This window comes from Opisthocomus hoazin, chromosome 8 (genome assembly GCF_030867145.1).
Source record: "Opisthocomus hoazin isolate bOpiHoa1 chromosome 8, bOpiHoa1.hap1, whole genome shotgun sequence".
Classification (NCBI taxonomy): domain Eukaryota; kingdom Metazoa; phylum Chordata; class Aves; order Opisthocomiformes; family Opisthocomidae; genus Opisthocomus; species Opisthocomus hoazin.
In genome coordinates, this window is record NC_134421.1 from 57,615,575 (window position 1) to 57,634,255 (window position 18,681).

General features: G+C 43.1%; 1 protein-coding gene across 9 annotated transcripts in view; it reads right to left on the bottom strand.

Annotated features, from left to right (window-relative positions):
* The window catches only part of KIF21A (kinesin family member 21A), a 104,509-nt gene that overhangs the window by 27,388 nt on the left and 58,440 nt on the right, over positions 1-18,681 (bottom strand). For 7 of the 9 annotated variants that reach the window (XM_075428410.1, XM_075428418.1, XM_075428417.1 and 4 more), the window contains 12 exons: positions 17,959-18,043; positions 17,661-17,778; positions 16,227-16,415; positions 15,051-15,250; positions 14,527-14,634; positions 13,964-14,032; positions 13,644-13,855; positions 11,013-11,166; positions 10,442-10,642; positions 8,379-8,480; positions 951-1,116; positions 412-432 (listed from right to left, as the gene is read on the bottom strand). In XM_075428410.1, coding sequence (XP_075284525.1) covers positions 412-432; positions 951-1,116; positions 8,379-8,480; positions 10,442-10,642; positions 11,013-11,166; positions 13,644-13,855; positions 13,964-14,032; positions 14,527-14,634; positions 15,051-15,250; positions 16,227-16,415; positions 17,661-17,778; positions 17,959-18,043 — 1,625 coding nt within the window. The remainder of the gene's footprint in view (positions 1-411; positions 433-950; positions 1,117-8,378; positions 8,481-10,441; positions 10,643-11,012; positions 11,167-13,643; positions 13,856-13,963; positions 14,033-14,526; positions 14,635-15,050; positions 15,251-16,226; positions 16,416-17,660; positions 17,779-17,958; positions 18,044-18,681) is intronic. The other 2 variants (XM_075428411.1, XM_075428413.1) reach the window with 1 other exon arrangement.

Below are 18,681 nucleotides of genomic sequence, written 5' to 3' on the forward strand. Positions count from 1 at the left end.
ATATTTACAAAGCAAGCTATCTGCAAAAGGTTAAAAATAACCTGCATGTTAAGAACTACTTTTTTTCAGACTCAAAAAGTTGAGCAGGATTTGTCACAACTACAGTGGTACTGTAACATGAAATAGCTTTATGTAGTCTGAACATACTGTAGCTTTGTAAGCAGTAAGTCATAAATCTGAAATACAGCTCTGCTTACTGTGTTCACTTCTTGTCTGACAAATCTAACGTGAGGGCTATGGGTGGTTTCAGAAAGGAAGAAATCTCTGTAAGCTCATGAGAATGAATACATTTACAAAACAGTTCATGCAAACTTCACAAACTTACGAATTCTAAGATGCACCAGTTAGTGAACATCAATGAATTAGTAACTCATGCAGCTGTACAGTACATGGAAAGCTAAACATACTTACCCAACGGTATGCTATCTAGGTCTGTGTAAATAACAGCAACAAGGAAACAAAAGCAACACTCCAATCAAAATATATCCATTTATAAAAAGAAATAAAACAAATGTACCCAAATGTGTTCTAAATTTTCTTAATGTCACCTCATGAGAAGTAGAATAGATGCCGTAACAGACATATGATGCCACTTTCATAATCACTAATGTGTGATGATTGAACAGGATTGCATATTTAGAATTTCACGTTTAGAAGTCAAAATGATATGAAATTGTAAAGGCATAGTCTTCTATAAAAATAATCAGCAGATCATTTAAATTTAAAAAGTCTCCATGATAAAAAAAAACCTTCTTTATTTCCTACATTTCACTGCTGAGGGGATATACTTAAAAATGACATACATGCACATCAGTTGCAAAATACAGTTTAAGATGTTAAAATACAGCATCTATTCAGAAAAGAAATAGCCTAGAATGCCCAGTACAGCATGCAAGGAAGGCAAACGTGACATGCAGCTGACTATTCAGAATACAAGATGACAGAATTACCTTGTAAAGCATGACCCAGCAAAGCATCAAGTTCAGGATTTAACTCAGCTTTTTCTTTTAGCATATGAAACAGCAGTTGGTTTTGAGTAGCACTTGTAATTTCTGTCTGCTTAAGACGTCCCTCAAGAACTTTAATCTGAGCTTCTTTCTGGGCTGCTTGGAGACCCTAGGAGAAAGAAAGAAAAAGATGACAAATGCTTTACCACAACTCCTTTGTTACAAAATAAGAATTGCCAAAACTTTTTAAAAACTACAAACAACATGTATGTTGTAACCTTCCTGACACATCCTAAAGGTCTCCTATCAACTAAAGGTTGGGGGTTTTTTTTTGCCCATTTTTTTTTTTTTGCTTTTTTTTTCCCCCCCTGTTAAAGGGACTGTACTGGGTTTGCATGGCAACGTTTCAGTAGCAGGGGGGCTATTAGGGGGAATTCCATGAGAAGCTGCCAGAAGCTTCCCCTGTGTCCAACAGAGCCAATACCAGCCAGCTCCAAGATGGACTCACTGTTGGCCAAGGCCAAGCCTATCTGTGACAGTGGTAGCAACTCAGGGATAACATAGTTAAGAAGCGGGAAAAAACCCACACCTGCATAAAGGCATTTGTAGCCAGAGAGAAGAGTGAGACTATGCAAGAAAAAAAACAACTCTGCAGACACCAAGGTCGATGCAGAAGGAGGGGGAGGAGGTGCTCCAGGCGCCAGAGCAGAGGTTCCCCTGCAGCCCGTGGAGCAGACCATGGTGAGGCAGGCTGTGCCCCTGCAGCCCAGGGAGGTCCACGGTGGAGCAGATCTCCACCTGCAGCCCATGGAGGACCCCACACCGGAGCAGGGGGATGCCCAAGGGAGGCTGTGACTTACACATTAGATTCTGATTTTATCGTTCACTAAAACAACATATCAATAGACACATTTCGCATGTGAAAACAAACAACAGAATAGACAGCAGGCATGACCATTTTTGCAAGAAAACATACCTATAGTTCTGCTACACAATAATTACTGATCAGAAAGAGGAGAAACACCTTCACATAGGTCCTGGGTTCAGCTAGTATAGGTTTACTTCTCATAAGAAGCCAGAAGGGGACACAGCCAGAATGGCTGACCCGAACTGGCCAAACGTATTTGATACCGTGGGACATCATGCTCAGGTCCGAGTGAGGCAGCTGGCCAGAGGGAGGTTAATCGCTGCTCCAGAGCGTGCTGTGCATCAGGCAGTGAATTGCTCTGTGTATTCAATTGTTCTTATCAGCTTCCTCTGCTGTTCTGTTAAACCATCCTTAACCCAACCCACGAGATTTGCTTTTTTTTTTCCCTTCCCATTCTCCTCCCCACCCCACCGGGGAGAGAGGCCATAGAGCGGCCACGTGGTTCTTTGTTGCTGGCCAGTGCTAAACCACATCCTTTTCAGCACCCAATGTGGGGCACAAATGGTTGGGATAACAGAAGGTGTTAAAACAACTTTGTTATATTTTGTTACATGCGTTTATTGCATTAGTTAAATAGTCGCTGGTCAAAATGTTGCTTTGTTTGGTCGTGTGGTTGGGGTATGTAAACCCTTACATGCTGTATGTGCTCCCTGAGGTGATGTTTATCACCTCTGGGAAAAGGACCAGGATTATGATTTTGCTGTACCGTGTAATATTGACTTACGATATGACATCACTGGGCATGAGGTTAGGCTTATATCTGTATGCAGCACTGCAGTCATTTCTGTACTGGGGATGCCATCTTTCAGAATTTATCAATAATCAAACCCACTCTATGTGGAAAACCAGAGGGGGTATCTTCCCCCACTCTTTCACTCCTCTTTTCTTCTTCAAGCTAGTGATAAAGGCTTTTGAGAATTTTGAGTATCCATGGGATGTTCAAACCAGCATGCTCCTAATGTTCTGTCTCCTGAATGGGTTTCAGGTCTTGTTTAGGGTTAAAAAACTATCTAAAAATATAACCCAGAGAACTGCCCCGGGGCTGGATAGCTACGAGTGGCAGGTGGTGTGGGAGAGCATGGGCAAGTATCTAGGACAGTGGGCACCTCTGGTGTTTTTAAACCTCACCCCTGAACAAGTGCAGAATCCTGACAAACTAGTAAAATATGTGGAAGAGTATGCTGTCACCTTGGCAATTCTAGAGACAAACAAATCACTGCATTGTGCTGGGGCCTAGCCCGTGCCTACCAAGCCTTATTCAACACCATTCAGTGCTCTCAAGGGGAAGTGGAGGGAAAACAAACTGACCAGCACTGCAGCTGCCCCAACCCCTACAACAGGCACTGTGGCTGTACCAGCCCACGCCGGTATCAGTTGCCCCCACACAGAAGAAGAAATACACAAATAAAAAAAATCAGTTCGCCCCATGAGGGGTGACAGTGAGCCAGGGCCATCACAGGAGCAGGAGGAGGCGGCAGAGGCAGAGATCATCACTCACTCTCTGTCCCTGAGAGAGCTGCAAGACGTGAGAAAGAATTCAGCCCCCACCCAGGCGACCACATTGTCACCGGCTGCTCTGGTGCTGGGATAACAGGGCCCGTAGCTTGGAATTAGAGGCCAGGGCAGCCAAGCAGCTGGGATCCCTGGCCAGGGAAGGGGGCATTGACATGGCGATTGGAAAAAAGGCACAAGCTCAGCCTCTGGAGGCGGCTTCTGTCAGGCATGAGGGAAAGATACCCTGACAGTGGGAATGTTGTATGTTATGCAGGCAAGTGGACCAATATGGAGAGCAGTATCCAGTACCTGAGAGAATTGGCTGTGCGGAACCTGGCTTACTATGACCCAGACAATGAGCAGTTACCCACAGACCCAGATGAAGTCCAGTACACACGACCCATGTGGAGGAAGTTTGTACAGAGCGCACCATCCTCATATGCCAACTCACTGGCAGTAATAGACTGGAAAGGTGAAGAGGCACCAATGGTGGATGAAGTGGCTGTCCGACTCCAGCAATATAAAGCAAGCCTCCCTTCCTCCCTCATCTCAGCTGTGGAGGAATTGTCCCAGAAGGTCCAAAAACTCAAAGAGGATAGATCCTACTCCCCACCTGTACAGACCACTATCTCTGCTGTTAAGAGTAAGCATTTCTCTGCTCTAGAGAGGCTACACACCACGAGGCATCCTGTGGTTTTACCTGCGTGACCACGGAGAGTACATGAGGAAGTGGGATGGAAAACCTACCTCAACCCAAGGCATGAGTTGCAAGGAAAAATAATCACAAAAGGGGATTCTTCTCGGAAAAATGCCACTCCAGTCTCCATTGGGCAGTTCTCCAGACAAAGCAGAAACCTTGATCTTACTTCTGAACCTCTTGAAGGGATTTCTCAGTCATTTTTACAGGAAGTGAGTAACAAATACTCTGACCTGGATTAGAGGGGTCCTGCCTCCAGCCAGGTAGAGGAAAGGGACCTCTGGGCTTATTGGACTGCATGGATTTGATGGCCTGGCACGCCAGATCCACGAGAGTATAAAGCGCTAGTGGACACCGGTGCACAGTGTACTTTAATGCCATCAGATTTCAAAGGGGCAGAACCCATCTGTATGTCTGGAATGGCAGGGGGATCCCAACAGCTAACTGTGTTGAGGCCAAAGTGAGCCTAACTGGAAAGCAGTGGCAGAAGCACCCCATTGTGACTGCCCCTGAATCCCTGGCACAGACTATCTCAAGAAAGCGTATTTCAAGGACCCAAAAGGGTACCAGTGGGCTTTTGGTATAGTTGCCTTGGAGACAGAGGAAATTACAACAGCTGTCTGCTTTGCCCAGTCTCTCAGAGGATCCTTCTGTTGTGGGATTGCTGAGAGTTGAAGAACGACAGGTGCCAATAGCTATCACAACAGTGCACTGGTGGTAATACTGCACCAACTGAGACTCCCTGGTCCCCATCCATAAGCTGATTCGTCAGCTGGAGAATCAAGGAGTGATCAGCAAGACTTCCTCACCCTTTAATAGTCCCATATGGCCAGTAAGAAAATCTGCTGGAGAGTGGAGACTGACAGTAGACTACCGTGGCCTGAGTGAAGTCATGCTGCCACTGAGTGCTGGCGTGCCAGACATGATAGAACTTCAATATCAGCTGGAGTCAAAGGCAGTCAAGTGGTATGCCACCACTGACATCACTAATGCATTCTTCTCAATCCTTTTAGCAGCAAAGTGCAGGCCACATTTTGCTTTCACTTGGAGGGGGTGTCCAGTACACCTGGAATCGACTGCCCCAGGGGTGGAAACGCAGCCCCACCATTTGCCGTGGACTAATCCAGACTGCACTGGAAAAGGGTGAAGCTCCAGAAGATAGAATCATCAAGGTTGGAAAAGACCTCCAAGATCATCAAGTCCAACATTTACAGTACATCAATGACATCACTGTGTGGGGCAATACAGTGGAATAAGTTTTTGAGAAAGGGGAGAAAATAGTTCAGATCCTTCTGAAAGCCGATTTCACCACAAAATGAAGTAAAGTCAAGGGACCTGCACAGGAGATCCAATTTTTAGGAACAGAATGGCAGGATGGGTGTCACCAGATCCCAATGGATGTGGTCAGCAAAACAGCAGCTACATCTCTACCAACTAGCAAGAAGGAAACACAAGCCTGCTTAGGTAGATACACATCCCAAATTACAACCAGATTGTAAGCCCTCTCTATCAAGTGGCCCAGAAAAAGGACGATTTTGAATGGGGCCCTGAACAATGACAAGCCTTTGAACAACTTAAACAGGAGATAGTTCATGCAGTAGCCCTTGGGTCAGTCCAGTCAGGACAGGATGTTAAAAACATGCTCTACACTGCAGCTGGGGAGAATGGCCCAACCTGGCATCTCTGGCAAAAAGCAGCAGGGGAGACTTGAGGTCGACCTCTGGAGTTTTGGAGTTGGAAATACAGAGGATCCGAGGCCCACTATACTCCAACTGAGAAAGAGATTCTGCCAGCATATGAAGGAGTTCGAGCTGCGCTGGAAGTGGTCGGTCCTGAAGCACAGCTCCTCTTAGCACAACTGCCAGTCCTGTGCTGGATGTTCAAAGAGAGGGTCCCCTCTACACATCATACAGCTGATGCTACATGGAGTAAACCAGCTGCACTGATCACAGAGCCAGCCCAAACGGGAATCCCCAGTCACCCACGAATTCTAGAAGTGATCATGGACTCAGAGGAGGAGGTGACATGTGCTGAAGAGGCCCCTCTGCACAATAAACTGCCAGAAAATGAGAAGCAATATGCCCTGTTCACTGATGGGTCCTGTCGCATTGTGGGAAAGCATTAGGAGGTGGAAGGCTGCTGTATGGAGTCCCACACAACAAGTTGCAGAAACTGCTGAGGGAGGTGAGTCAAGCCAGTTTGCAGAAGTAAAAGCCATCCAGCCAGATTTAGACACTGCCAGTCGAGAAAAGCAGCCAGTGCTCTATCTCTACCCTGACTCATGGATGGTGGCAAATGCCCTATGGGGGTGGCTACAGCAGTGGAAGCAGAGCAACTGGCAGCACAGGGGCAAACCCATCTGGGCTGTCCCACTGTAGCAAGATACTGCTGCTTGGCTGGAGAAGCTGGTTGTAAAAGTACATCATGTGGATGCCCCTGTACTCAAGAGTCAGCCCACTGAGGAACATCAAAACACCCAGCAGGTGCATCAGGCTGCTAAAACTGAAGTGGCTCAGGTGGATCTGGACTGGCAACATAAGGGTGAATTGTTTGTGGCTCAGTGGGCTCACAACTCCTCAGGCCATCAAGGAAGAGACACAACATATAGATGGGCTTGTGACTGAGGGGTGGACTTGACCATGGACACCATTGCACAGGTTATCCATGAAACACACGCTGCAATCAAGCAAGCCAGCTAAGCAGGTAAAGCCTCAGTGGTATGGAGGACAATAGCTGAAATATAAATATGGGGAAGCTTGGCAGATTGATCATATCGCACTGCCACAAACCCACCAAGGCAAGCCAAGCCACAAGCTCCGGATGCAGCATGTAATCATCCAACACCATATATCATCTCTCCTACCCTGAAAGACTGTTCTGACCGATGGAGCCCAAAGTCATTGATTGTCAGTGGACATTTTAGAGGAATGGTCCATAGACTAAGAGAATGATATCTGTATGTGTATATATATTCAAGACAGGAAAAGTGGTGGTGATTAATTGGAAAATGGGGGACCTGGGCATGATGTAGATGGTATACAACAAGGGGTGGATAATGTCCTGGGTTCAGCTGAGATAGGGTTAATTCTCACAAGAAGCCAGGGAGGGACACAGACCATATGGCTGACCCAAACTGGCCAAACAAACAGGGTATTCAATACCATGGGACATCACGCTTGGGTCTGAGTGGGGAAGCTGCCTGGGGGGAGGTTAATCACTGCTCCAGAGCACACTGGGCATCGGGCGGTGAGAGAGAATTGCTCTGTGTATTCCCTTGTTCTTACCAGTATTACTGCTGTTGCTGCTCACTTCCTTTGCTGTTTTGTTAAACTGTCTTTATCCCAACCCACAAGTTATGCCTTTTTCTTCCCATTCTCCTCTCCACCCCACCAGGGAGAGGGGTGATAGTGGCCACATAGTTCTCTGTTGCTGGCCAGGGCTAAATCATGACAACAAATTAACCTTTTTATCACTGTTCACAATTTCTCCTTATCGTAAGTCAGAGATAGCCATTCAACCCAAGGGCTACAAAAAAAAAAAAGGACTGAAAATTGCAGAAGTCAATGTGATTGGGGGAATTTTTAAAAAAAAACAAAAAACACACACAAAATCACAACACAAATATTTTTGATTACCTGCACAGCAATGAATCAAGAATGCATAAAATGAACAGAGAATTGGTCACTGGAACTGACCCAAAGCCCATTTCAACAGCCTTGAAATCTTTCATTTGATTCGGTGACACCGAGTATGGCCTCCAAACAGCAAGCAAAAGCAGCAGCAAGAGCACATGACGCATGTGTGCAAAGGACTATATGAACTGCCAAATATTCATTTTGAAAATATTACTCCCCAAGGCTTTCAGAAAAAGCTCATATTGCTCTACTCAAAAGTAGAAGTCTGACTAAATGTTATGCATAAACATATTTTAAAAGCTCACGATTTTAAGAAAGTGGCTGAGTCAGTCTTCAAAAAAAGATCCTGAGTGTTCTTTAGGAGCTTATTGAAAAACATAGAAGGAGATTATTTATTTCATTACAAAACGCTACTGCTCTTATAAGAGCAACATGAGGTAATAAATGAAGTAGGCTCTACTGGGAGTTGAAAAACAGGCAACAGATTGAAGCGGACAATGGATCTCACGGGCCTCCACAGTGAGAACCAGCATGACTCGGTAGCATTGGCCAACTTTTTTTGTCTGGCTTACTTTTCACAGTCATAAATTCACATTACTTAGTCTTTATGTCAGCACAGCTCTGTTCCTGGTACATGCCATAGTCCTGGCACACACATATTTCACTTCGTGCATTACCTTATTGATACCCATCGTGAGGAAGTGGTCAAGCAAATATCGAGCTTCTGTCAAAGTGCAAGCATTAATCACTGCTGTTACATCCAAGGTCTCACCTTCTTCCTATGTGTGCAACAAAAAAATCAGAGAGAAACGCATTTTTAGATTTTTCTTTTTAATTCATTACTGTAATCAGAAAGCAGAAACAGTGAAGACACTGCAGTATCACCCAGTTCATCCTCTTGGTACCTCTAAACCATGTCTGACATTTTTTTTCCCAAACTATCCCCAAAACACTCCACTGTACAGACTGCAAAATTCCCAGTCTCTCCCAGTGCTTCAGTTCCTTTCCTATTAGAAAGCTCTTCTCAACCTCCAACTCAGATTCTCTTCTTTCTACAAGCAAAGCTATTCACCGTGGATGCAGAAATGAGTGTATTTGTTCACTCTCTGCAGCCTTCATGCACCCGAAGACTTCTCCCCCTAGTCTTTCCCTCTTTTTTCTTCCAATCATTCTCAGTCTGTATTAAGCACTCTAGTACCCTCAAGAATGATTAAGCCTTTTGTGTTCACTACTACTTCTCTGATAAAGTCCTGTAATCTTGCACCATGCTGTCCAAAATGAAAGAAAACCTGATGTGAGTAAAATAGTGAAAGCTGCTCGCAGTGTAACATTTATTAAAGCACAGATTAGCTCAAGGCAGGAGAGGAAGAACTCAAGCACTGCCATGTAAAAATACCGGTAAGCATTGCAGTTCAGACAAGCTGACCATGAGTCAGCAGTGTGCCCTGGTTGCCAAGAAGGCCAATGGGATCCTGGGTGCATTAAGAAGAGTGTGGCCAGCAGGTCAATGGAGGTTCTCCTCCCCCCTCTACTATGTCCCGTTCCTGTTGAGGCCGCATCTAGAATACTCTGTCCAGTTCTGGGCTCCTCACTTCAAGAAAGAGGAGGAGCTACTGGAGAGAGTCCAGTAGAGGGCTACAAAGATGATGAGGGGACTGGAGCATCTCTCCTTTGAGGAAAGGCTGAGGGAGCTGGGCTTGTTCAGCCTGAAGAAGAGAAGGCTGCGAGGGGACCTAATAAATGCTTATAAAAACCTTAAGGGCCAGTGACAAGAGTATGGAGCCAGACTCTCTTCTGTGGTACCCAGCAATGGGAAAAGGGGCAACGGGCACAAACCGAAACATAGCAAGTTCCAGCTGAACATGAGAAAGAACTTCTTCCCTCTGAGGGTGACGGAGCCCTGGAACAGGTTGCCCAGAGGGGCTGTGGAGTCTTCTTCTCTGGAGATATTCAAGACCCGCCTGGACAAGCTTCTGTGCAGCCTGCTCTAGGCAACCCTGCTTTAGCAGGGGGGTTAGACTAGATGACCCCTTCCATTCTGTGATTTCATGCTACCACATACCAAGAGACCTAGGAGACTGTATGTGGTGGATTCTTCCTGCTAGATCATGTAAGATATGATACACATTATAAGAGTTTTCACATTTGGATTTCCCTGCTTTTGGTAATACTCAAATTTCTACATCAATCGTAACAGACAACTTCCCTTTACTAAATTACTATTTGAAAAGTCAACCCTAAACACACAACTTGGCCTGAAAAGGCTCTCTAGTTACAGAAAGCCACTGTTCCATGATTGAAAATATACCAAAATGCAATATTATGAATTTATATGAATTCTTACACGCAAGAATACTTAACTATACTTACAGTATACAGAAACAATACAAGGGAGGGGAAGCGTATCAACAGCTGCAGGAAGATAATGCAAGCTGTTAGCCTTCAGTCCCAAATAACATTAATTTAATGCCAGCAGAATAGAAAGCATCCGCTTTGACATTTAAATGCTTTGCAATCTTAACTTGCATTATGCTATTGACACTAAAATTCAGATCTGAAAACTCAGCTGTATAAACGCTCTGTTTCAGACTTCACCCAAGCTTTCACCAGTTTTAAATTCTGGGTTCAACAGTTATACAGCCAAAACAAAATTCATTTTTAAGTGAGAACATTTTCAAGGCTAACACAGTTGGTTTTTCTTTTCTCCATTATGCCGATTTTGCACTAAGATTTGACCTACCTTTGCTTCTTCCATTTGCATAATATTTGCTTGGCAGTCAGAAATGCTGTCATTAATGTAGTCTATATTTGCAGTTAGTGACTCCACCTCTTCATTTATGTTTTGGACATTTCTATCTGCTTCACTTCCACCTCCGTCCTTGATGAGCTTCTCCCTTTTCTTTGAAAGCTTCTCTCTTCTTTTTGTAAGTTCTTCACGTTGCTATTTTCCCAAAAAACATAATATTACATAAAAAGGAATTAGTAAACACTTAGGGCATTTAAGCGCCTTTTTGTTTTGTTTTCCTTCTTATATTTCAACTAATATATCATGATTTTTACAGGAAGAAGTAATACAAACTAATATATTTGCACGTGATTCCATTAATGTGCTTTTTATTTCTTACTAAGCACAGCAATCCCATGATCCAAATGCTTACTGGCGTTGTTTAGAGCTGCTTCATTGATTGCAATGGATTCCAATCACTTTGCCTAGGCCACCATCACAGCAATTCATTTACAGTGAACATAAATGCACTTCTCTCTCTATTTAATATGATGATACAGCTAACAGTGTTTAGTAGATCACCCACCGTAAGTAACCTGTTCATATCTGCCTCCATATTGGAAATGGTCATCCTCTGCATAATGATATCAGTCACTCTGCGTTCGAGTAACTGCCACTTCATCCTGGCTGCCCTTGAGGAGTAAATTCTGCTTGTCACTGCTTTCCGCTGATACTTCTTTCTGTGATAAATTCAAGAGAAACATACAGCTGAGTCTAAAGTAGTCCAATTACACATTTGAATGTGGAAATGATCAGGCCAGAATATATTTCACAGACAACTTAAACTTTTCTTGCAGAATTTCTTGCACTTTTTCATTGCAACAGACAGCTACCTGCACCCAGCCCTGAATTCTACTGCACTTTAACATATTGCATTAAAAAAAAAAAAGTATCAAACACTGTAGCATCTTGTATGATGCACCACTGAAATCAAATGCCACCTAAAAGTTGTTCGCTATTTAACAAGGAGATCTGCCTCAAACCACAGCAGATCACCAATAAGCCTAATACATTAAATTGTGTTTCCACAGAATCACAGAATGGTAGGGGTTGGAAGGGACCTCTGTGGGTCATCTAGTCCAACCCTCCTGCCGAAGCAGGGTCACCTACAGTAGGCTACAGAGGACCTTGTCCAGGCAGGTCTTGAATATCCCCAGAGAAGGAGAATCCACAACCTCCCTGGGCAGCCTGTTCCAGGGCTCCGTCACCCTCAGAGGGAAGAAGTTCTTCCTCATGTTCAGACGGAACTTCCTCTGCTTCAGTTTGTGCCCATTGCCCCTTGTCCTGTCACTGGGCACCACTGAAAAGAGTTTGGCCCCATCCTCCTGACACCCACCCTTAAGATATTTGTAGGCATTTATTAGGTCCCCTCGCAGCCTTCTCTTCTTCAGGCTGAACAAGCCCAGCTCCCTCAGCCTCTCCTCATAGGAGAGATGTTCCAGTCCCCTCATCATCATCGTAGGCCTCTGCTGGACTCTCTCCAGTAGCTCCTCATCTTTCTTGAAGTGGGGACCCCAGAACTGGACACACTACTCCCGACGGGGCCTCACTAGGGCAGTGTAGAGGGGAAGGAGAACCTCCCTCCACCTGCTGGCCACACTCCTCCTAATGCACCCCAGGATCCCATTGGCCTTTTTGGCAACCAGGGCACACTGCTGGCTCATGGTTAACCTGTCGTCCACCAGGACACCCAGGTCCCTCTCCACAGAGCTGCTCTCCAGCAGGTCTGCCCCAAGCCTGTACTGGTGCATGGGGTTGTTCCTCCCCAGGTGCAGCACCCTGCATTTGCCTTTGTTGAACCTCATCAGGTTCCTCTCTGCCCAACCTTCCAGCCTGTCCAGGTCACGCTGAATGGCAGCACAGCCTGCCGGTGTATCCACCACTCCTCCCAGTTTGGTGTCATCAGCAAACTTGCTGAGGGTACATTCTAACTCTTCATCCAGGTCGTTGATGAAGAAGTTGAACAAGACTGGGCCCAGTACTGACCCCTGGGGGACACCACTAGTTACCGGCCTCCAACTAGACTCAGCGCCGCTGATGACAACCCTCTGAGTTCTGCCATTCAGCCAGTTCTCAATCCACCTCACTGACCATTCATCCAGCTCACACTTCCTGAGCTTCCCTAGGAGGATGTTATGGGAGACAGTGTTGAAAGCCTTGCTGAAGTCGAGGTGGACAACTTCCACTGCTCTCCCCTCATTTACCCAGCCAGTCATGCCATTGTAGAAAGCTATCAGATTGGTCAAGACTAATTTCCCCTTGGTGAATCCATGCTGACTACTGCTGCCAACCTTCTTTTCCTCCACTTGCTTGATGATGACCTCAAGGATGAGCTGCTCCATCATCTTTCCTGGGATGGAGGTGAGGCTGACCGGCCTGTAGTTCCCTGGGTCCTCCTTCTTGCCCCTTTTGAACACTGGAGCGACAATGGCTTTCCTCTAGTCCTCAGGCACCTCTCCTGTCCTCCAGGACCTCTCAAAGATGATGGAGATTGGCTCAGCAATGACATCCGCCAGCTCCCTCAGCACTCGTGGCTGCATTCCATCGGGGCCCATGGATTTGTGGGTGTCCAGATTGCTTAAGTGGTCCCTCACACAGTCCTCCTCAACCAAGGCAAAGTCTTCCTCTCTGTAGGCTTCCTCTCTTGCCACAAGAGCCTGGGATTCCTGAGGGCCTGCCTTAGCACTGAAGACTGAAGCAAAGAAGGCATTCAGTAACTCTGCCTTCTCTGCATCCTCCGTCACCAGGACACCCACCTCATTCAGTAGTGGCCCCACATTGTCCCTAGCCTTCCATTTGCTACAGATGTAGTTGAAGAAGCCCTTCTTGTTGTTTCTGACAAGTTTTCCGTTGTACTTAAGAACACTGCAGGCATTAGACCAACAAGGGCATTTCTGTAAGAACAGATAAACTGGATTTTGAAATTTTGGGGTTTCTTAATGTGATTTGTCCTTTAATGCCATTTTATATTATTCCACACTGTCTTAAACCCACAAAACTCAAATTACATTTGATAATGGTAAAATGCCCATTTTATGAGCATTACACGATACCAGTTTGAAAAATAACTCCTGCAATATGTATCATCACAAGATTATCTGCTAGAAAGTCCATGCAATTTTCAGTTCTTAGAGTACTAAACAGTTTTAATCCTTACCCTGTTCCATTTGTTGCAGTTACAGATAATGCTTGAACCCTTGCAACAGGGATTCTCATCTTCTGCAGTGCTGCTGTTCTTGAACCATCATGCTCAACTGATGAGCTAGAACTTGGTTCCTGTGTAGGATGCTCAGGCAGACTCAGCTTTCGACTTACTTTTCCTGCCACTTTATCCGACAGAGGCCTTACTTGCCGACGAAGGGCTGTGACCTGAAACAGAGTGCAAAGACATAATCACATCTCCAAAATCACATTCTAAGTTATAGTAATACAGTATCATTCTGTTTTCAAAGATGTGTTACTCTTTTAGCACAATACCTCTTCAGTTTTGCGACGTAAGATAACTTCTTGATTTCTTTTCTGAGCTTCCAGAAGCTTGAGCTGATGCTGTGAAAAAAATAAGAGGAATACATGATATTTTTTCCATTATTTGCAACAAGGACCATATTGTGTTAAAAAAAAAAAAAGCCTTTACACACTAATGCAATTTCCCAAACTGTTGTGACATGAAGAGATCAAGTGAAAATGAATTCTTGTTTTCTAGGGCAGAATGAAAATAAGTGTGTCTATATCAGTTCTCTATTAAAAAGAACACTTGGCATCCAAGTAAGGTGATAGCAACAGATTTACAAAGATTAACTAATAAAATAATACTGAAATACATATTCAATAAGTCTTCTATTTTCTGTTACGCTTATCACCTGAAGCTAGGAACTAAATTATCCTAGAAGTCGAACCAAATTATGCGCATTTTGACTGGTGAAAACAGAGGTATGTGTCAGTGCCAGTGAATGCATATATACATGGCGTGCCTGCAAGTTAATGCACATCATTATGACAGATGCTTATTCCAAATGAAAGTTATTTATCTGTTAAATCACCTCTCGCTTGCGTTGCTCCTTTTTAAGCTGTGCAATCTCTCTGTTTCTTCTAGATTCAGTCATCCTAGCTTTCTCTTGCTCTTCTTTCATTTGTTTCATCAAGCGAACCTATAAAGAGGTTATCACTTAGAAAAAGCTGTCTACACTGAAGTGCTGTTTCCCTGCCCCCACTCTATATATATATATATATATACAGTTTCTTCTTCAAATTGCCATCTTCCAGCATATTACATGGTTTTAGCAATTCACCTCCTCCATCTAATGTGTCTTCTTCACTAAGTGCTGAATAACAGCTGATTAACAGTGCAAGCTTCTCCATGTCTGATACTGTAATTTCTGCTCATTAAGCCTAAAAGCCACCCCTCTCCCCCAGGAATAGCCTAGTCTTCATATCTTTTCTGTTTTCAGACTTCTGAGCAGCTGACAGAAAGAACAGAGTTATCTGGTAGATAAATGCAGAGAAGATTTCAACCCATTTTTCAGTAAACACTCACTGTACAACACTTCAATATACTGAAATATACCTTGGTTTTCTTCATCTCTGTCACCTCCTGCTGCAATTTCTTCAGTTGCTTTTCATATTGAGACTGATTTTTAAGCAATCGTGCATGCTCCTTTTGCGCTGTTTGAAGCCTCTGCAGTTCTTTATTCATGGCTTGGAGTTTCTTTTCATATTCTGACTTGATTTTTTTTGCCTTTTCTTCTGAATAGGTCTCTACAGAACCTAGAGCAAAAGCGAGTTCTTAATCTGCTTTTGTTCAGGATATTTTCACTTTGCCAGCCACAGCAGATGACTGCTTCCTCTGCTTTTAGCATTATCTGCAATATCTTTGAAAAAGTTAATTAGTCTCTAGCTCCTGTCACCTGCACTGCTTCAAACTTCCCACCTTGTATGTCTTCTTGGATAAGAGATCAAGTATTAACACTTGCCTTCTGATTTCTTTGCACTAGACAACAAATATGTGAGAACTTGAAGACAGATACACATATGCTTGTTCACACGTATGTGCACAAGATCAGAACAACAGTCCCAAGAGCCGTCAAGCCTAGTATCCCTTTTTGGGCACTGATCAAAAGAAGGTCTAAGGAAGAATAAGGGAATAGCAAAAGCATATAAAAGTATACAACTATAAAGCAGATAATAGTATATTGAAAAAAAGAAAAAAAAAGAAACAAACAAAACACTTTCCCCAGTACTCTCCCAAAGTTCAGCTATTTGTGGCTTCAGACTTCCTAAGCCAGAGTTTGTTTTTCATCTCAATATGATTGCACATTCAAAAAGGTCTGGTCAGTAAAACATCTCTGCAAGGGCACTGATCCCAGTTCTGATTTTTATGCAAATCAAAAGGAAGTAGAGGGAGGAGTGGGAAACAACTTTTAATTCAGGAACTACGTCAAGGACTACGTTAAAATGAGAGCTCCTAGAAAACTGAAAATGCTTGTTCATCCAAATCAAATACATGTTAGTGGCAGTATCTTTTTAAAAGATTCCTCTCAATTCTGGTAGAAACTAGAATGAGTTTTCTCATTCTGGTAGAAACTAGAATGATTCATTGGCATTCAATGGCAATAACCATGTACAAACATATTTCTGTTTTCTGCAATTTCTTATCACATTTGAAAAAGTGATGAAAGCAGCAAACAATTCAATTTGAATATTTTACACAACATCTAGATTTAAATGATTTTGTACTTCTTACCCAGGTTTTGAAGAACTTGATCTCTTTCAAGCTGAGTGTCTCGAATCTTGTGTTGTAGCATCATTAGTTTCTCTTCATATTGTCTTTTTAGTGTTTGCAACCTTCGCTGGCTGTTCTCTAGCTCATCTATCAGCTTTTGCTTAATAGCTATTTCACAGGTGATATTTGCCAAGTCAGCCTGATAATTTTCTAAAATAAAAAGAATCAGGTAATTAAAAATTAAGACTTCTGCTACAGTAAGAGCGAAGATCACCTAACTATATTTAGTCCCTGCAACGTTAGGGTCATTTCCTGACATGTAAATTATGCATAGGAGAATTCTACACAAAGCACAATGTAGCAAGCAAAATTTGTCTGCAATTCATGATAAAGTCTCCTCCCTACACACTTTCCCCATCCTAGAACTGGAAAGAGGTAGGGAAAGATACCTCTCATTAGATCACAGTTGCCAATATGTTGCAATTCCTCACATTTAAATCTCAACATCAGAAATCTGTCCTTTCCCATACAAAAGCTGCACAGGCTATGAGACTTCGGTCACATTTCAGGGCTGGAAAATAACTGTCATTCATAAACCCAGCAGATTATGAAAGGAAAAACTGACTGCTGGCAGACTCCAAAGGGAGACTTCCCTTCTCTAGCTCTTAGAAAAAAACAGCCAAAATTCTGAGAAGAGAGGAGCCACCTCAATCATTGAAGTGGAATGGTGAAGGGAATGAGAAAAGTAGGAGGAAAAAGTAAGGGAAAAGGACTAACCCAGACACTAAGTTTATAAAAGTTTGATTAATTTCTTTGTCAATTAGGTCCTTTTTTTGTTTAAGATTATGCGCTCCAGAATAAGGATGTCAGTCGAGGATTTTTTTTTTCCAGGTTCTGCAATTCCTGCTGATGGTTTGCATGACTCTCAAATAAGAAGGAACGAGCAGACTTGGTTTGCCCATTTTTGGCCCAACTCACATGAGTGAATTGCTGGTCATACTGTCTCTGACTTTAGCAGTCCTAATTCGCGTGCCACACATAAGCCAGCTGTTAATGCTTCTACATAAAGCCACAGCCTCTGAAAACGAGGAAGGCCGATTAGGCTTCCAGCCTTTCAAAATTAAATTTTACCAATTTCCAAATTAGCTGAATGGGAGCTATCCCAAGGAATACAAATAAACTACTACGTAAACTTACACTTCGGATATTCTAACTAAGGAAGAAATGTGTTATCTAACAGCTGATGGTCTCTGGTCAATTTTAAAGCCAGTATGGGGACACTTGATCAGATGTATATTACATGTTTTAGCACCATAACCAAAAAAGAATTCACTGGACACACAATCCACAGAGAATTATGGACAGTGGATTGACAGCATGCTGTCATGCCTACCAAAACCCAGGGAATGACAGATAGCATTTGTAAAATTTTACAAAATGTTGCACTGAAATCACCTTTTTCATCAGAGTCAGAATCTGATTCATCTGAGCTTTCGACAACTTCCATGTCATCTTCATCCTCATCATCTTCCTCTTCTTCATCCTCATGATCACTTACTTCCTGAACTTCCTCCTACAAAATTTACAAAATAGAAAGATGAAGCACATCCGCACTTCTCCATCCCCCAGTCACTTGTAACTATCACTGTGAAGCCACAGTATTCACTTGACCCATTCCTAATAGCCTTTTTATAAACTTGTAAATTTTTAAACAGACAATGAACAAATAAACCAAACACTTCCAGATACTTACTGCTTCCAATTCATTATTCTCTCTCTCCGAAGTGCCTTTTTCATCTCTCTTCTCCTGCTCATTATCTGTGTTATCCTCTTTAACACTAGCAGAAGAGGCACAGACACAAAACATTCACAAACTGAAATGCATGTGCTTCCCATCCCCCAAACCAGTAAGTTGCAATTCCAAATAAAGAGGAAAACCAAAGAGTAGTTAGACAAAGGCACAGGTGTTGGGCATGGGTAAAACACAACTTCCAAACTCCCATAGATAACAAAATAATGCTTAATTACTCTTAATCTTAGTTTGTACAATAATTTTAATGATTAGCACATTGTTTTAGGGCATATTGCACAATTAGGACAACAAGAATACACATCTTCATATATTACAGTATTACACATTTTGCATGGAAGTTGCAGTGTACCCAGAATAGCTTTTACAAAACAAAGGAAGAACATTGTGTGTAGGTACAACATACTTTTCAGGTATTACTATTCTCTCAGGCTATCACAGAGCCCACTCTGCATACAATCGTATGAAAAAATATGTATAAGCCTAACAATGTCATAATTTATTATACTATAACTATTTTTTGATCAGTTATCTACCTTGACATAAAGGGAATGCTCAAACTAGGTATTGACAGAACAACAGAGAGTCAAAAAATACTGAAATTCTCACAGTAGGACTGTCTGTCTCCAAAAGAAACTTTTCCCAATTATTTTAGTATATTCCCAT